This window comes from Lynx rufus, unplaced genomic scaffold, assembly GCF_022079265.1.
Source record: "Lynx rufus isolate CCGP_SWC_20201006 ecotype Redwood Valley unplaced genomic scaffold, mLynRuf1.p SCAF_14, whole genome shotgun sequence".
In the NCBI taxonomy this organism is placed as follows: Eukaryota; Metazoa; Chordata; class Mammalia; order Carnivora; family Felidae; genus Lynx; species Lynx rufus.
This window is the reverse complement of record NW_025814828.1, coordinates 52,265,331-52,281,016: the sequence shown is the minus strand read 5'-3', so window position 1 is coordinate 52,281,016 and position 15,686 is coordinate 52,265,331. Positions and strand designations below refer to the sequence as shown.

Below are 15,686 nucleotides of genomic sequence, written 5' to 3'. Positions count from 1 at the left end.
CTTAACGCTGCTAGATGTAATATATGGTACTAATAACTTAACACATTGCACTATGCTTACATTTAATTGTCATGAAGTAAACCTTCCATATGAAATCCAGAAAAAAAACATTAGGCTCTAAAATCATGTATATTAACAATATAGCATTTTTTAACTGTTTATTAGGCCATACTATTATCCGGAGCCCTTATGGTTCCTTTTCTAAAGATGACCCAGAAAAGAGGGAAAGAAAAGGAGAAGGGGAAGGAGAAGAGGGAGGAGGAGAAGGAGAAGAGGGAGGAGGGGAAGGAAGAGCTACATGATGGGGAAGAGTAAAGGAAGAAAGGGAAAAAGTGGAGAAGAGAAATATATTTTGCTGTGATTAATAGACTATTTTCCTTTTTTCTTTTTCAATATATGAAATTTATTGTCAAATTGGTTTCCATACAACACCCAGTGCTCATCCCAAAAGGTGCCCTCCTCAATACCCATCACCCACCCTCCCCTCCCTCCTACCCCCCATCAACCCTCAGTTTGTTCTCAGTTTTTAACAGTCTCTTAGGCTTTGGCTCTCTCCCACTCTAACCTCTTTTTTTTTTCTTCCCCTCCCCCATGGGTTTCTGTTAAGTTTCTCAGGATCCACATAAGAGTGAAAACATATGGTATCAGTCTTTCTCTGTATGGTTTATTTCCTTTAGCATCACACTCTCCAGTTCCATCCACGTTGCTACAAAGGGCCATATTTCGTTCTTTCTCATTGCCATGTAGTACTCCATTGTGTATATAAACCACAATTTCTTTATCCATTCATCAGTTGATGGACATTTAGGCTCTTTCCATAATTTGGCTATTGTTGAGAGTGCTGCTATAAACATTGGGGTACAAGTGCCCCTACGCATCAGTACTCCTGTATCCCTTGGGTAAATTCCTAGCAGTGCTATTGCTGGGTCATAGGGTAGGTCTACTTTTAATTTTCTGAGGAACCTCCACACTGTTTTCCAGAGTGGCTGCACCAGTTTGCATTCCCACCAACAGTACAAGAGGGTTCCCTTTCTCCACATCCTCTCCAGCATCTATAGTCTCCTGATTTGTTCATTTTGGCCACTCTGACTGGCGTGAGGTGATATCTGAGTGTGGTTTTGATTTGTATTTCCCTGATGAGGAGCGACGTTGAACATCTTTTCATGTGCCTGTTGGCCATCCGGATGTCTTCTTTAGAGAAGTGTCTATTCATGTTTTCTGCCCATTTCTTCACTGGGTTATTTGTTTTTCGGGTGTGGAGTTTGGTGAGCTCTTTATAGATTTTAGATACTAGCCCTTTGTCCGATATGTCATTTGCAAATATCTTTTCCCATTCCGTTGGTTGTCTTTTAGTTTTGTTGGTTGTTTCCTTTGCTGTGCAGAAGCTTTTGATTTTCATAAGGTCCCAGTAATTCACTTTTGCTTTTAATTCCCTTGCCTTTGGGGATGTGTCGAGTAAGAGATTGCTATGGCTGAGGTCAGAGAGGTCTTTTCCTGCTTTCTCCTCTAGGGTTTGGATGGTTTCCTGTCTCACATTCAGGTCCTTTATCCATTTTGAGTTTGTTTTTGTGAATGGTGTGAGAAAGTGGTCTAGTTTCAACCTTCTGCATGTTGCTGTCCAGTTCTCCCAGCACCATTTGTTAAAGAGACTGTCTTTTTTCCATTGGATGTTCTTTCCTGCTTTGTCAAAGATGAGTTGGCCATACGTTTGTGGGTCTAGTTCTGGGGTTTCTATTCTATTCCATTGGTCTATGTGTCTGTTTTTGTGCCAAGACCATGCTGTCTTGATGATTACAGCTTTGTAGTAGAGGCTAACGTCTGGGATTGTGATGCCTTCTGCTTTGGTCTTCTTCAAAATTACTTAGGCTATTCGGGGTCTTTTGTGGTTCCATACAAATTTTAGGATTGCTTGTTCTAGCTTTGCAAAGATATCTAGTACAATTTTGATTGGGATTGCATTGAATGTGTAGATAGCTTTGTGTAATATTGAGATTTTAACAATATTTATTCTTCCAATCCATGAGCATGGAATGTTTTTCCATTTCTTTATATCTTCTTCAATTTCCTTCATAAACTTTCTATAGTTTTCAGCATACAGATCTTTTACATCTTTGGTTAGGTTTATTCCTAGGTATTTTATGATTCTTAGTGCAATTGTGAATGGGGTCAGTTTCTTTATTTGCCTTTCTGTTGCTTCATTTTTAGTGTAGTAAGAATGCAACTGATTTCTGTACATTGATTTTGTAACCTGCGACTTTGCTGAATTCATTTTGTATCCTGCGACTTTGCTGAATTTGCATGAATTCATGAATTCATGTACCCGAGTCTCTCGGGTTTTCCATGTATAATATCATGTCATCTGCAAAAAGTGAAAGCTTGACTTCATCTTTGCCAATTTTGATGCCTTTGGTTTCCTTTTGTTGTCTGATTCCTGATGCTAGCACTTCCAACACTATGTTAAACAATGGCGGTGAGAGTGGATATCCCTGACGTTTCCTGATCTCAGGGAGAAAGCTCCGTTTTTCCCCATTGAGGATGATATGAGCTGTGGGCTTTTCATAAATGGCATTTATGATGTTTACGTATGTTCCTTGTATCCCGACTTTCTCAAGGGTTTTTATTAAGAAAGGATGCTGAATTTTGTCAAATGCTTTTACTGCATCGATTGACAGGATCATATGGTTCTTTTCTTTTGTTTTATTAATGTGATGTATCACGTTGATTGATTTGTGAATGTTGAACCAGCCCTGCATCCCAGGAATGAATCCCACTTGATCATGGTGAATAATTCTTTTTATATGCTGTTGAATTCGATTTGCTAGTATCTTATTGAGAATTTTTGCATCCATATTCATCAGAGATCTTGGCCTGTAGTTCTCTCTCTCTCCCTTTTTTTTTTTTTCCTGGGTCTCTGTTTGGTTTAGGAATCAAAGTAATGCTGGATTCATAGAATGAGTCTGGAAGTTTTCCTTCCCTTTCTATTTTTTGGAATAGCTTGAGAAGGATAGGTATTATCTCTGCTTTAAATGTCTGGTAGAATTCCCCTGGGAAGCCATCTTCCCATCTGGTCCTGGACTCCTATTTGTTGGGAGATTTTGACAACTGATTCAATCTTCGCTGGTTATGGGTCTGTTCAAATTTTCTATTTCTTCCTGTTTGAGTTTTCAAAATGTGCGGGTGCTTAGGAATTTGTCCATTTCTTCCAGGTTGACCCGTTTGTTGGCATTTAATTTTTCATAGTATTCCTTGATAATTGCTTGTATCTCTGAGAGATTGGTTGTAATAATTCCTTTTTCATTCATGATTTTATATATTTGGGTCATCTTCCTTTTCTTTTTGAGAAGGCTGGCTAGAGGTTTATCAGCTTTGTTTATTTAAAAAAAAAACAACTCTTGGTTTCATTGATCTGCTCTACAGTTTTTTTAGATTCTATATTGTTTATTTCTGCTCTAATCTTTATTATTTCTCTTCTTCTGCTGGGTTTGGGGTTCTTTGCTGTTCTGCTTCTATTTCCTTCAGGTGTGCTGTTAGATTTTGTAATTGGGATTTTTCTTGTTTCTTGAGATAGGCCTGGATTGCAAAGTATTTTCCTCTCAGGACTGCCTTTGCTGCATCCCAAAGCATTTGGATTGTTGTATTTTCACTTTCATTTGTTTCCATATATTTTTTAAATTGCATGGTTGTCCCATTCATTCTTTAGTAGGGTGTTCTTTAACCTCCACGCTTTTGGAGGTTTTCCAGGCTTTTTCCTGTGGTTGATCTCAAGCTTTGTAGCATTGTGTTCTGAAAGTATGCATGGTATGATCTCAATAGTTGTATACTTATGAAGGGCTGTTTTGTGACCCAGTATGTGATCTATCTTGGAGAATGTTCCATGTGCACTCAAGAAGCAAATATATTCTGTTGCTTTGGAATGCAGCGTTCTAAATATATCTGTCAAGTCCATCTGATCCAATGTGTCATTCAGGGCCCTTGTTTCTTTATTGATCCTGTGTCTAGATGATCTATCCATTGTTGTAAGTGGGGTATTAAAGTCCCCTGCAGTTACCCCATTGTTATCAATAAGGTTGTTTATGTTTGTGATTGTTTTATATATTTGGCAGCTCCTGTATTTGGCGCATAGACATTTATAATTGTTAGTTCTTCCTGATGGATAGACCCTGTAATTATTATATGATGCCCTTTTTCATCTCTTGTTACAGCCTTTAATTTACTCTTTGGTTTGTCTGATATAAGTATGTTACTCTAGCTTTCTTTTGACTTCCAGCAGCATGATAGATAATTCTCCATCCCCTCACTTTCAACCTGAAGGTGTCCTCAGGTCTAAAATGAGTCTCTTGTAGACAGCAAATAGATGGGTCTTGGTTTTTTTTGTTTGTTTTTTTGTTTTATCTATTCTGATACCCTATGTCTGTTGGTTGGAGCATTTAGTCCATTTACATTCAGTGTTATTATAGAAAGATACGGGTTTAGAGTCATTGTGATGTCTGTAGTTTCCATGCTTGTAGTGATATCTCTGGTACTTTGTGGTCCTTGCAAGATTTCACTCACAGAGTTCCCCTTAGCATCTCTTGTGGGGCTGGTTTACTGGTGATGACTTCCTTCAGTTTTTGTTTGGGAAGACCTTTATTTCTCCTTATATTCTGAATGATAGATTTGCTGGATAAAGGATTCTCAGCTACATATTTTTTCTGTTCAGCACATTGAAGATTTCCTGCCATTCCTTTCTGGCCTGCCAAGTTTCAGTAGATAGATCTGCCACTACTCTTATGTGTCTGCCTTTGTAAGTTAGAGCCTGTTTATCCCTAGCTGCTTTCAGAATTTTCCCTTTATCCTTGTATTTTGCCAGTTTCACTATGATATGTCATGCAGAAGATCCATTCAAGTTACGTCTGAAGGGAGTTCTTTGTGCCTCTTGTATTTCCATGCCTTTTTCATTCCCCACATCAGGGAAGTTCTCAGCTATGGTTTCTTCAAGTACACCTTCAGTCCCCCTCTTCTCTCTCTTCATCTTCTAATATTCCTATGATGGGGACTTCGTTCCGTTTGAATGCATCACTTAGTTCTCTAATTCTCCCCTCATACTCCTGGATTTTTTCATCTATATTTTCCTCAGCTTTCTCTTTTTCCATAATTTTATCTTCTAATTCACCTATTCTCTCCTCTGCTTCTTCAATCCGAGCTGTGGTTACCTCCATTTTATTCTGCATCTCATTTATTGCATTTTTTTAGCTCTTCATGACTGTTTCTTAGTCCCCTGATCTCTGTAGCAATAGTTTCTCTGCTGACTTCTATGCTTTTTTCAAGCCCAGCAATTAATTTTTGACTATTATTCTAAATTCTTGTTCTGTTATATTGCTTAAATCGTTTTTGATCAATTCGTTAGCTGTCACTACTTCTTGGAGTTTCTTTTGAGATGAATTCTTCCATTTCTTCATGTTGGATAGTTCCTGGAGTGGCACGGACCTGCAGGCCACTTCCCCTGTGTTGTATGGAGTAAGTTGTGTTGGTGGGTGGGGAGCAGTCAGACCCGATGTCAGCCCCCAGCCCACCACTGAGGCTACAATCAGACTGGTGTGTACCTTATCTTCCCCTCTCCCTGGGGCAGGACTCACTGTAGAGTGGTGTGGCCTCTGTCTGGGCTACTTGCACACTGCCAGGCTTGTGGTGCTGCTTTGATAGGATCTGGCGTATTAGCTGGGGTGGATCTGCAAGGTGCACAGGGGCGGGAGGGGCAGGCTTAGCATTGATTTTCTGTTGGTAGTCCCCTGCAGGAGGGGCCCTGCAGCACCTCGAAAGAGGCAGGCTGACCCGTCGGAGGGATGGATCCACAGAAGCAGTGTTGGGTGTGTGCGCAGTGCAAGCAAGTTTAGTGATGGGAACTGCTTCCCTTTAGGATTTCAGGTGGGGGATGGGAGGGGGATATGGCGCTGGCCAGTGCCTTTGTTTCCCCGCTGAGCTGAGCTCTGTCTTTCAAGGCTCAACGCCTCTCCCTCCCAGTGTTCTCTCGCCCTCCCGCTCTCCGAGCAGAGATTTGACTTATAACATTCCAGTAGTTAAGTCCCGCTGGCTGTCAGAACTCATGCAGTCTGCCCCCTCCACTCTTCCAAGCCAGACTTGGGGGCTCTGGCTTGCCAGGCGGGCTGCCCCTCCACTCTCCTGGCTCCCTCCCACCAGTCCGTGTAACGTGCACCACCTCTTTGCCCTTCTTACCCTCTTCAGTGGACCTCTTGCCTATGCTTGGCTCTGGAGAGTCCGTTCTGCTAGTCTTCTGGCAGTTTTCTGGGTTATTTAGACAGATGTGGGTAGAGTCTAAGTGATCAGCAGGACATGGTGAGCCCAGAGTCCTCCTATGCCGCCACCTTCTCCTCTGCTGTGAAGTTAACTACTGCCCATTCTCAGTGGTAACACATTGTATATCCCTGAGAGCAGATACAGGAGAGATCAGCAGAGATGTGTCTCCACCCTATTGGGATGTTTGCAAATGTTAACTCATTAGTTCTTCATAGTCATCCTCTGAGGTAAATACTATTATTACAGATAGGAAACTGAGACCCAGAGAAGTGAAATAACTTACTGGAGAGCATTCAGATGGCAAGTGGTCAAGCTAGGACTTTAATCTAAGTGGTCTGATTCCAGAGGCCATGCTCGGACAGCCAGAGAAAAGGCACAGGTTGCTGTCAGAATTCCCCCTGCAGGTTCCCCTTCTGCTCTGCCTAAAGATTTCCACTTTGGGCTATCAACATGGACACTGCAGCTGCTTGGGGAAGCGGCTCTGATTGGTTGCAAAGGCACAGCTTTTCTCAAATGTTTATTTATTTTTTGAAGGAGAGAAAGACAGAGTGTGAGCAGGGGAGGGGCAGAGAGAAAGGGAGACACAGAATCTGAAGCAGGCTCCAGGCTCTGAGCTGCCTGCATAGAGTCCAATGCAGGCAGGAACCCATGAATCACGAGATTATGAACTGAGCTGAAGTCAGATGCTTAACTAAGTGAGCCACTCAGGCACCCCTCTACATTTTTTTTTAATAGTTTATATTTTTCTGCTGATAACTTTTAACATTCGACTCAAGTGTGTTTATTTTCCAATTGTGTTTATTTTTAACCAAAAGCATATTTATAATAGCTGCATGATCCTTGTCAGATATTTCAACATTGGAGTTATACTGGGATTGATGCCTGTTAATTTTGACTGTTTCAGCACATAGTTTTCCTGGTTAGGTTCAAGTTCTATCTCCCCCTCTCTGTGTGATGGTTCCAGTGTTGGTTATGTCTTCAGATTGTTTGGGTCAGAACTCTGCATGTGCTAACTCAGTGGTTAGTTTGAGAACTGAGCAGTGGTTTGATTCTGTTCCACATATATGCAATTTGTTGTTGAGACTAGGACTTGTGTCTGTTCATACACAGAATTAGGGATCTCGTTTTCCAATTATGTCTTTCCATGATTTCTTCTATGAATTCTCCAGTTCAATGGGCCCTTTATCCTGATTCCACTGACCAGAAGTAGAGTTTCTCTGAGTTTTAGTCTTTGATGATGTCACACAGGTTAGTACTGTTGGGGCTGCCTTTGGGGTGAAATGAAGGAGAACGTGAAAAATATAACAAGGATTACCCTACCCTCTTTTTAAAAAATCATATGGGCCTCTTTTCCTTGTCTCTTTGATTAGATAGGTTTTCTCTTAATTGGGGCTTGCCTTGGATCAGGAGCGGGAGTCAAAAAAGAAAAAAAAATGGGAAAAAAAGAAAACTTGTGATTCTCTTTTTGTTTACCAGCTCAAAAGTGCATCTTTTCCTGGTCCTCTTTGAAATAAGTGGAGTTTCTTTTGGAAATATTGTTCTTACTCTGGAGTCCCATGAATCAGTCTCTTCTTGGGTCAAAGTCAAGAGACAAAGTTTGGAAATAAACCCAGGAAACTCACCACAATACTAGTTATTCTTTGAATTGTGTTGTCCATCCCTAAACTGCTTGTTAATATTTAATTTGAGAGTCCTTAGATAGTCCTTTTTGTATTTTGTGTGGAGATTTTAATTTATAACTAGAGGACAAATAAACTTATTTCTTCTTGGCTGTCACCAGAAGCTCTATTTCCTTCCTTCCTTCCTTCCTTCCTTCCTTCCTTCCTTCCTTCCTTCTCCCATCCATCCTTCCTTTCTCTCTCTCCCTCCTTCTTCCTTTCCTTTCCTTTCCTTTCCTTTCCTTTCCTTTCCTGCCCTGTCCTGTCCTTTCTGTAGATTCATAAATAGGCAGTGGTTAAATTTCTTTTTTTCTAGACCATCTTGCTGTGCTTAATTTTCAAATATCTTAGATCACTAGCTGACAGAGTTTTTCTGTAAAGGGACAAACAGTAAATATTGCAGGATTTGCAAGTATAGGGGACTCTCATCTATTCAACTCGGCTGTTGCAGTGAGAAAGCATCCATAGATAATATGGACACAAATGGATGTTTCTGTGTTACAGTAAAATTTTATTTACAAAAAAACACAACAAACAAACAAACAAACAACAACAACAAAAACAGTGGGGTAGATTTGGCCCATTGGGCCATAGTTTGCAGACTCCTGATCTAAGTCCTCTGCAATTAACTCTTTCCTAAAATAGTGCTTGAAGAGTATTATTACCTACTGAACTTTGTATGTTAAATTAATTTTGTTTTCATCACTACTTACACATATTTTTCCTATAATTTATTCTTCTGTAGAGTAACTCAAAATTTAATTGAACTAAAAGAAAGGAAAGGAATTAACAATAGTGCAATTACATAAAACTCTTCCCATCTTAATTTGCTTTAAATATATCCCCACAGTAGATATTTGTATGGCATTCCCCCCCCATCTCATAAATATTTGGTTAGGGAGAATTTCAATTTTTTTTTTTAATTAGGGGTACCTAGATGGCTCAGTTGGCTAAGCATCTGACTCTTGATTTCAGCTCAGTTCATGATCTCACATTTGTGAATTTGAGCACCGCATTGGGCTCTGTGCTGACAGTGTGGAGCCTGCTTCAGATTGTCTCTCTCTCCTTCTCTTTCCGACCCTTCCCCACTTGTTCTCTCTCTCTCTCTCTCTCTGTCAAAAGAAAGAAATAAATTTAAAAAATTATTCTTAAAAAATGTTTAAAGTATAGTTTTCATGCAACGTTATATTAATTTCAGGTGTACAATACAGTGATTTGGCATTTATATTTATTTTGAAATCCTCACCATGATAAGTGTAATTATCATCTGTCACCATGCAATGTTATTTCAATGTTACTGACTATATTCCTTATGTTGTACATTAAATCTTTGTGTCTTATTTATTTCATAACTGGAAGTTTATGAACCTTTTTATCCCTTTCACCTATTTTCCCCATCCCTCCCCTCTCTCTAGAACCAGTTTGGTCTCTGTATTTTTGAGTCTGTTTCTATTTTGTTTTGTTTGTTCATTTGTTCTGGTTCTTTTTAGATTCTACACTCTCTAGATTCCTCCATGTACACACTCATAGTATAATACTCTGCCATAAAAATGAATGAAATATGGCCATGACAACATGGAGGAATCTAGAGAGTGTTATATTAAGTGAAATGAGTCAAAGACAAATACCATATGATTTTACTCACATGTAGAATCTAAAAAGAACCAGAACAAATATGTATATATTTGTATGTACATATATATATACACATACATACATACATATATATACACACATATATGTGTGTATATATACACACATATATATATACATATATATACATATACATATGTGTGTGTGTGTATGTACACACTCATAGTATATTACTCCGCCATAAAAATGAATGAAATATGGCCATGACAAGATGGAGGAATCTAGAGAGTGTTATATTAAGTGAAATGAGTCAGTGTGTATATATATATATGTGTGTGTGTGTGTATATATACACACATATACACATATATGTGTGTATATATATATATACACATACACGTATCTCACATCTTATTTATCCATTTATCTACCAGTGGATACCTAGGTTGCCTCCATATCTTGGCTATTGCAAGTAATGCTGCAATGAGCATAGGAGTGGATGTATCTTTTCCAATCAGTGTTGTTTTTTTTTTTATTTTTATTTTTTGCTTTAGGTAAATACCCAGAAGTAGAATTGCTGGATTGTATACTATTTCTACTTTGAATTTTTGGAGAAACCTCTATACTATTTTCCACAGTGACTACACCAATTTACATTTTCACCAGCACTACACAATGGTTTTGTTTTCTCCACATCCTTATCAATGCTTGTTATTTCTTGTCTTTTTATAATTGTCACTCTCATTGGTGTGAGATGATATCTCATTGTGGGTTTGACTAGCATTTCTCTGATGATTAGTACTGTTGAGCATCTTTTCATGTGCCTATTGAACTTCCGTATGTCTTTGGAAATATGTCTATTTAGATCCTCTGCCTATTTTTAATATTTTTTACATTTATTTATTTTGGAGAGACAGAGACAGAGAATGAGCAGGGGACGGGCAGAGAGAGAGAGGAAGACACAGAGTCAGAAGCAGGCTCCAGGCTCTGAGCTGTCAGCACAGAGCCCAATGCAGGGCTTAAACTCACGAACCATGATATCATGACTTGAGCTGAAGTCGGATGCTCAACCTACTGGGCCACCCAGGTGCCCTATTTTTAATTGACTTCTTGGTGTTGGGCTGGGGATACTATTAATGAAACCACAAAGGTCATATGGTTAGTATATGTTAATCTATCAGCAATGCTCTAAATACTATGGAATGAAATCTACAGCTCTGAAAGTTAAGGATTCTCAAGAATAATCTGGAAACCATATTTAATGTTCCTTTTCTAAATACCTTTTATATGTCCTTTGTCAGTTTGTGTTTCAGTAAGAGTGGATCTTGTTAGATCATGATGGGAAATGCCTAGTTGTTATATTTTTCTTAGTTCTTATTCTTATTCTAGTAATCCTGAACTTTGGTTTTTGATTTGAATATTTTTCAGGTGGATGGTCTTAAAATGTTTGATGAGCCAATGGAAGAGGGAGAAGCAGATTCTTGCCAAGTAAGTACTCACATTAATTCATTAAAGTACATTTTTAAAATATAAGGAAAAAGAATAATAGGAAAAGAGAAAGTCTTCTGTCACTTAAATAAATTTATTCAGGTAAGTTAATAATAAACAAATTCATTTATTAATAAAATAATAGCAGTTTAAAATATAAGACAGTTTTCTTGTTAGAAATTTTTATAACTGAAGCGGTTTTTTAAAAAAATATATTTATTTAATTATTTATTTTGAGAGACAGAGAGAGAGCACAAGCTGGGGTATGGGCAGAGAGAGAAGGGAGAGAGAATCTCAAGCAGGTCCTGTGCTGACAGTGTGGAGTCCAATGAGGAGCTTGATCTCATGAACTGTGAGATTATGACCTGAGCTGAAATCAAGTTAGACGCTTAACTGACTGAGCCACCCAGGGGGCCCTGGTGAATTTTTTTTAAACAACTTTATTGAGGTATAATTTACATGCCACTCATTTCACTCATTTTTAGTGTAATGAATGAAATTTTTACTTGCTAGCATATGAGTAAGTGTAGCACTAAAATACACAGTCTTCTACATTAAACTAAATCAGGTTATGCTCAACTTTTGGGTAGAAAGGAGATTTAATGTAGAAATATTTAACCTGAGATCATTTAAAATCCATTTCCTGGCTTTGAAAAAGTTTTACAACTAAATTATTTCAGTAGTTTGTAACTAGTTTTTTTTTTTAATTTATTCATTTATTTTGAGAGAGAGAGAGAGAGAATACAAGTGTGTGTGTGGGGAGAGAGAGACAGAGAGAGAGAGAGAGAGAGAGAGAGAGAATCTTAAGCAGGTCCCACAATGTCAGTGCAGAGCCTGATGTGAGGCTTGAATTCATGAACTGTGAGATCATGACCTGAGCTTCAATCAAGAGTAGGATGCTTAACTGACTGTACCACCCAGGTGCCCTAGAAGTTTCTAACCAATTTTAAAGACCATTTAACTATTAGGCCATTCAATGCCAGGCCTATATACTAGACTCTCATTGTACAAGGTCTAGTTTTCTTTTTCTTTTTCCTAATGTTTATTTATTTTTGGAAGAAAGAGAGAGAGAGACAGAGCATGAGAGGGAGAGGGGCAGAGACAGAGAGGGAGATACAGAATCTGAAATAGGCTCCAGGCTCTGAGCCATAAGCACAGAGCCCAAAACAGGGCTTGAACTCAGGAACGCTGAGATCATGACCTGAGCGGAAGTTGGACGCCCAACCAACTGAGCCAGCCAGGTGCCCCAAGGTCTAGTTTTATGGAAGAGTGTTCTTAAGTTTTCAAGAAGTGTCTAAGATGGACATCCACATTTATTTTGTTATTTTATGATTATCATTTTAATTGATATTTTCATGGAATTATGGACTGTTTAAGCTGTAAGGAGCCTCAGAGATAATATTTTATAATAACCTCATTGTATATTTAGGTAAGTCTTTTGAGACTTGGAGAGGTTGTTATACTAGGTTATCAAAGTAACAATAGCAGAAACAAGACTTATGACCCAGTGTGCCTCATGCTAAGTCATCTGTGTATTGTGTAGACTCAAAGAAGTGGAAAATAAGGAAAGCTCCATACTTTTTTATTTAGTTATTGAGAAAATCAACTTTGATGTCCTTTTTTTTCCTTGATACTAGTTTATAAGAGGATTTTTTTAGATAGGACCAGGAGAGATATTTAAATTGGGTTTCTCCAAGACTCTTATTTGAAATAATCTATGTAAAAATTCACTGTCTCTTCAGGTTGTGATGATGTAACAATAATCTTACTTCTGCTTAATAAGAGGTAAAATGTTGTCATTATGGCTTTTGCACTTTACTTGATATTAGTAACATGTTAATTTTGAGTATAATTAAATGTAAGCTGCTATCAAAGTCATCTAAAGCTTTATTACAGATCATGTGTACTAAGAGGTATAGTTGTAATTATGTTACTAGTTTATAAAACATAAAGTGTAAGAAAATACAAAAGGCAGTGGGGAAGGGTATATTTGAGTATTAATAAATTAACAAGGAAATGCCATGCCCCACACCACAGGAGGAAGACAAAAAAAACCCAAAACAACTGTGTGTGTGCATGTGTACATAAGTACATGTGTAGCCAACATCAAAATATAGATATATACATAGGGTTATTGTCAAATATTTGCCTTCCCAATTTTAATGAAAGATGAGTCAAGAATTACAGTTTTAATGGAAAAGCAGTAAAATATACAGTGATAGATGTTAATATGATCTAAATTAGACAGTCAACTTCAGTATCTAGAAAGGGAAATCTGAAGTATTGGAAAATAAGAGACCTAGAATCACTTCCAAGGATTTGATTTAGTTTATAGCCTGAGCTATTGGAACTTAAAACAAAGTACATTTGCTGTGCAATGGTTCAGGTACTCATTTTGTGTCAGTTAAATGATGTGGGTGATAAGAAACACTAACCATATAAATTTATATCTTTGTTTACTGGTTTAAAATATAGGATTTGAGGGGATGTAGTTGCCTATTCCAGTGTGATGCTGGCAGATGTGTGTTTTTTTGCAGCTGTCTCTTTTTTGTTTAATAATGGAATGTTGTAGAGATTGCTCTGTGATGCAGAGATTCTTTAAACAGTGTTCTTTAAATTTGAACTTAGGTATTGCTTATGTTGCCTGATGCTGTTTTGTGATTGACTGATTTAAACAACCGATCTACTTCATCCTACTTATCATTGCTTTAGACTTTCATGGTCATCTGATCTCTTTTCTTCAGTTAAAACAAGCAAAGTTAATTAAATTGCTTCCCAAACTTCCTGTATGTGTCTAGCATATTATTGACAAGACTAAATTATAGTTAGTATAATTTTAATATGTCTAGTTTAGTTAGAATTAATCTTTCCATTTCTCAAGACAATGTTCACATTTGGTAAGTATTATGTAACAGCTCACTGATAAAAGATATTTGATACCATATTCATCACCTAGTCCCCTACTTCTCCCAACTGTGTCCAGGCTAGAAGAAAAAGGTGTTATAATTCTTCTTTAGTAGATTATTGACATGAATTAATTGTTTTATGTTGTCAAAATGAATAGAGATGTCTTATATTTCCTAGTTTGTGATCCATTTATATTTACTTTTAAAGTTTGTGTGGAATGATTATTTTTCCTGAAATAAGATACATATTTTTAATGTTACCAATATTTTAGAAATTTCAAAAGAATATTCACTTAACACTTAGATTTTTTAGTTTATTCCATTAGTACATCAGCAGTATGTTTAATCTCCAAGCTGATATATATTTTTAATACCCAGAAATAAAAAGGTTACATTTAACTGAAAATGTACATAAAAAAATGATTTCCTGATATTTTGAAGCCCTACATTTCTAATTTTGAAAACCATTCTAGACATATGTCTGTCGTAAGTATCCTTTAAGAAATATTCTTTTACAAGTGTGTTTTACTTAAACTCAGGTATAGCCGTAAGTAAGAAGTCCTTTAACTTCGGGGGCCTGCTTCTTTATGGTGGATTTTTCCTTCCTTTATTTCTCTTCCCATTCTAAAAATTTATCCTTGCTGTGCTTCAATGTTTTTCTTCCCTTGGAAAGTTGGTGCTTTTTATTCATTTAGTGTTTTTTAAAAATTTCAAACCCTTGTATTACAGGTATGCAAAATTCTTAGATAAACAATTATTGTTCAACTAAACATTGATGGACAGCCAATATAAGGTAGAGTTGTATGCTAAACCACAAAGGATGCAAAGATAAATAGTATAAATAATTCAATGACTTCAATTTTTATAGACATTTTGTGGTTTTCAAAATTCTCTAACCCAGATATGAAATGGATAGGGCAGGTTTTATTCCAATTTTATAGATAAGGGAACTAAAGAGATAATTCTATAAAGTAGAATAAACCAAGCCAAGTGGGAACTAGTTTGCCATCCTTCTTTGGTTTTCAGTCATTCATACAAATTGATACTGTTTTCCTAACCTAAATATTTGGCAATTACTTTTCAATATGTACATCATTTGAAATGTTTTCTTCATCCTAGTGGCATTTTTACATGCATTATTATTACTGTTAGCCTTCGTTCAAAGTATGCTGATACTTCGCTTGGTTTTCAGTGACCCTGGATTATTCACCGCTTTCCCACAATAAAGAAAGAAGACCCGCATGAGAAAAATACATCAAGCCGCTTTCCCAAATCTCTGCATGTACATTTTAACAAATCCACAACTACATGCTTTTGGAATTTCCTGATGATCAAACTGGCCTATCTACTCCCAAATAAAACACATGTTTGGACAGGTGGATATGGCATTATTGAATAAAACCCCCAAATTTATGCTTTTAAAATCCTTCTTCTTTTTAAGTTTAAAAAATTTAATTCCAGTATAGTTAATATACAGTGTTATATTAGTTTCAAGTGTACAATATAGCGAGTCAACAATTCTATACATCATCCAGTGCTCATCATGACAATTATACTCCTTAATCTTTTTTTTAAAGTTTATTCATTATTGAGAGACTGAAGGAGACAGCATGAACATGGGAGGGACAGAGAGAGGGAGAGACACAGAATCCAGGGCAGGCTCTAAGCTCTGAGCTGTTAGCACAGAGCCTGACCTGGGGCTCAAACTCACGAGCTGTGAGATCATGACCTGAGCCTAAGTTGGACA

The 15,686-nt window shown here is 37.3% G+C and overlaps 1 protein-coding gene across 1 annotated transcript in view; it reads left to right on the top strand.

Annotated features, from left to right (window-relative positions):
- RPS6KA6 (ribosomal protein S6 kinase A6) overlaps positions 1-15,686 on the top strand; it is a 205,974-nt gene that overhangs the window by 23,275 nt on the left and 167,013 nt on the right. Inside the window, exon 2 of the mRNA XM_047075696.1 lies at positions 10,974-11,033. Coding sequence (XP_046931652.1) covers positions 10,974-11,033 — 60 coding nt within the window. The remainder of the gene's footprint in view (positions 1-10,973; positions 11,034-15,686) is intronic.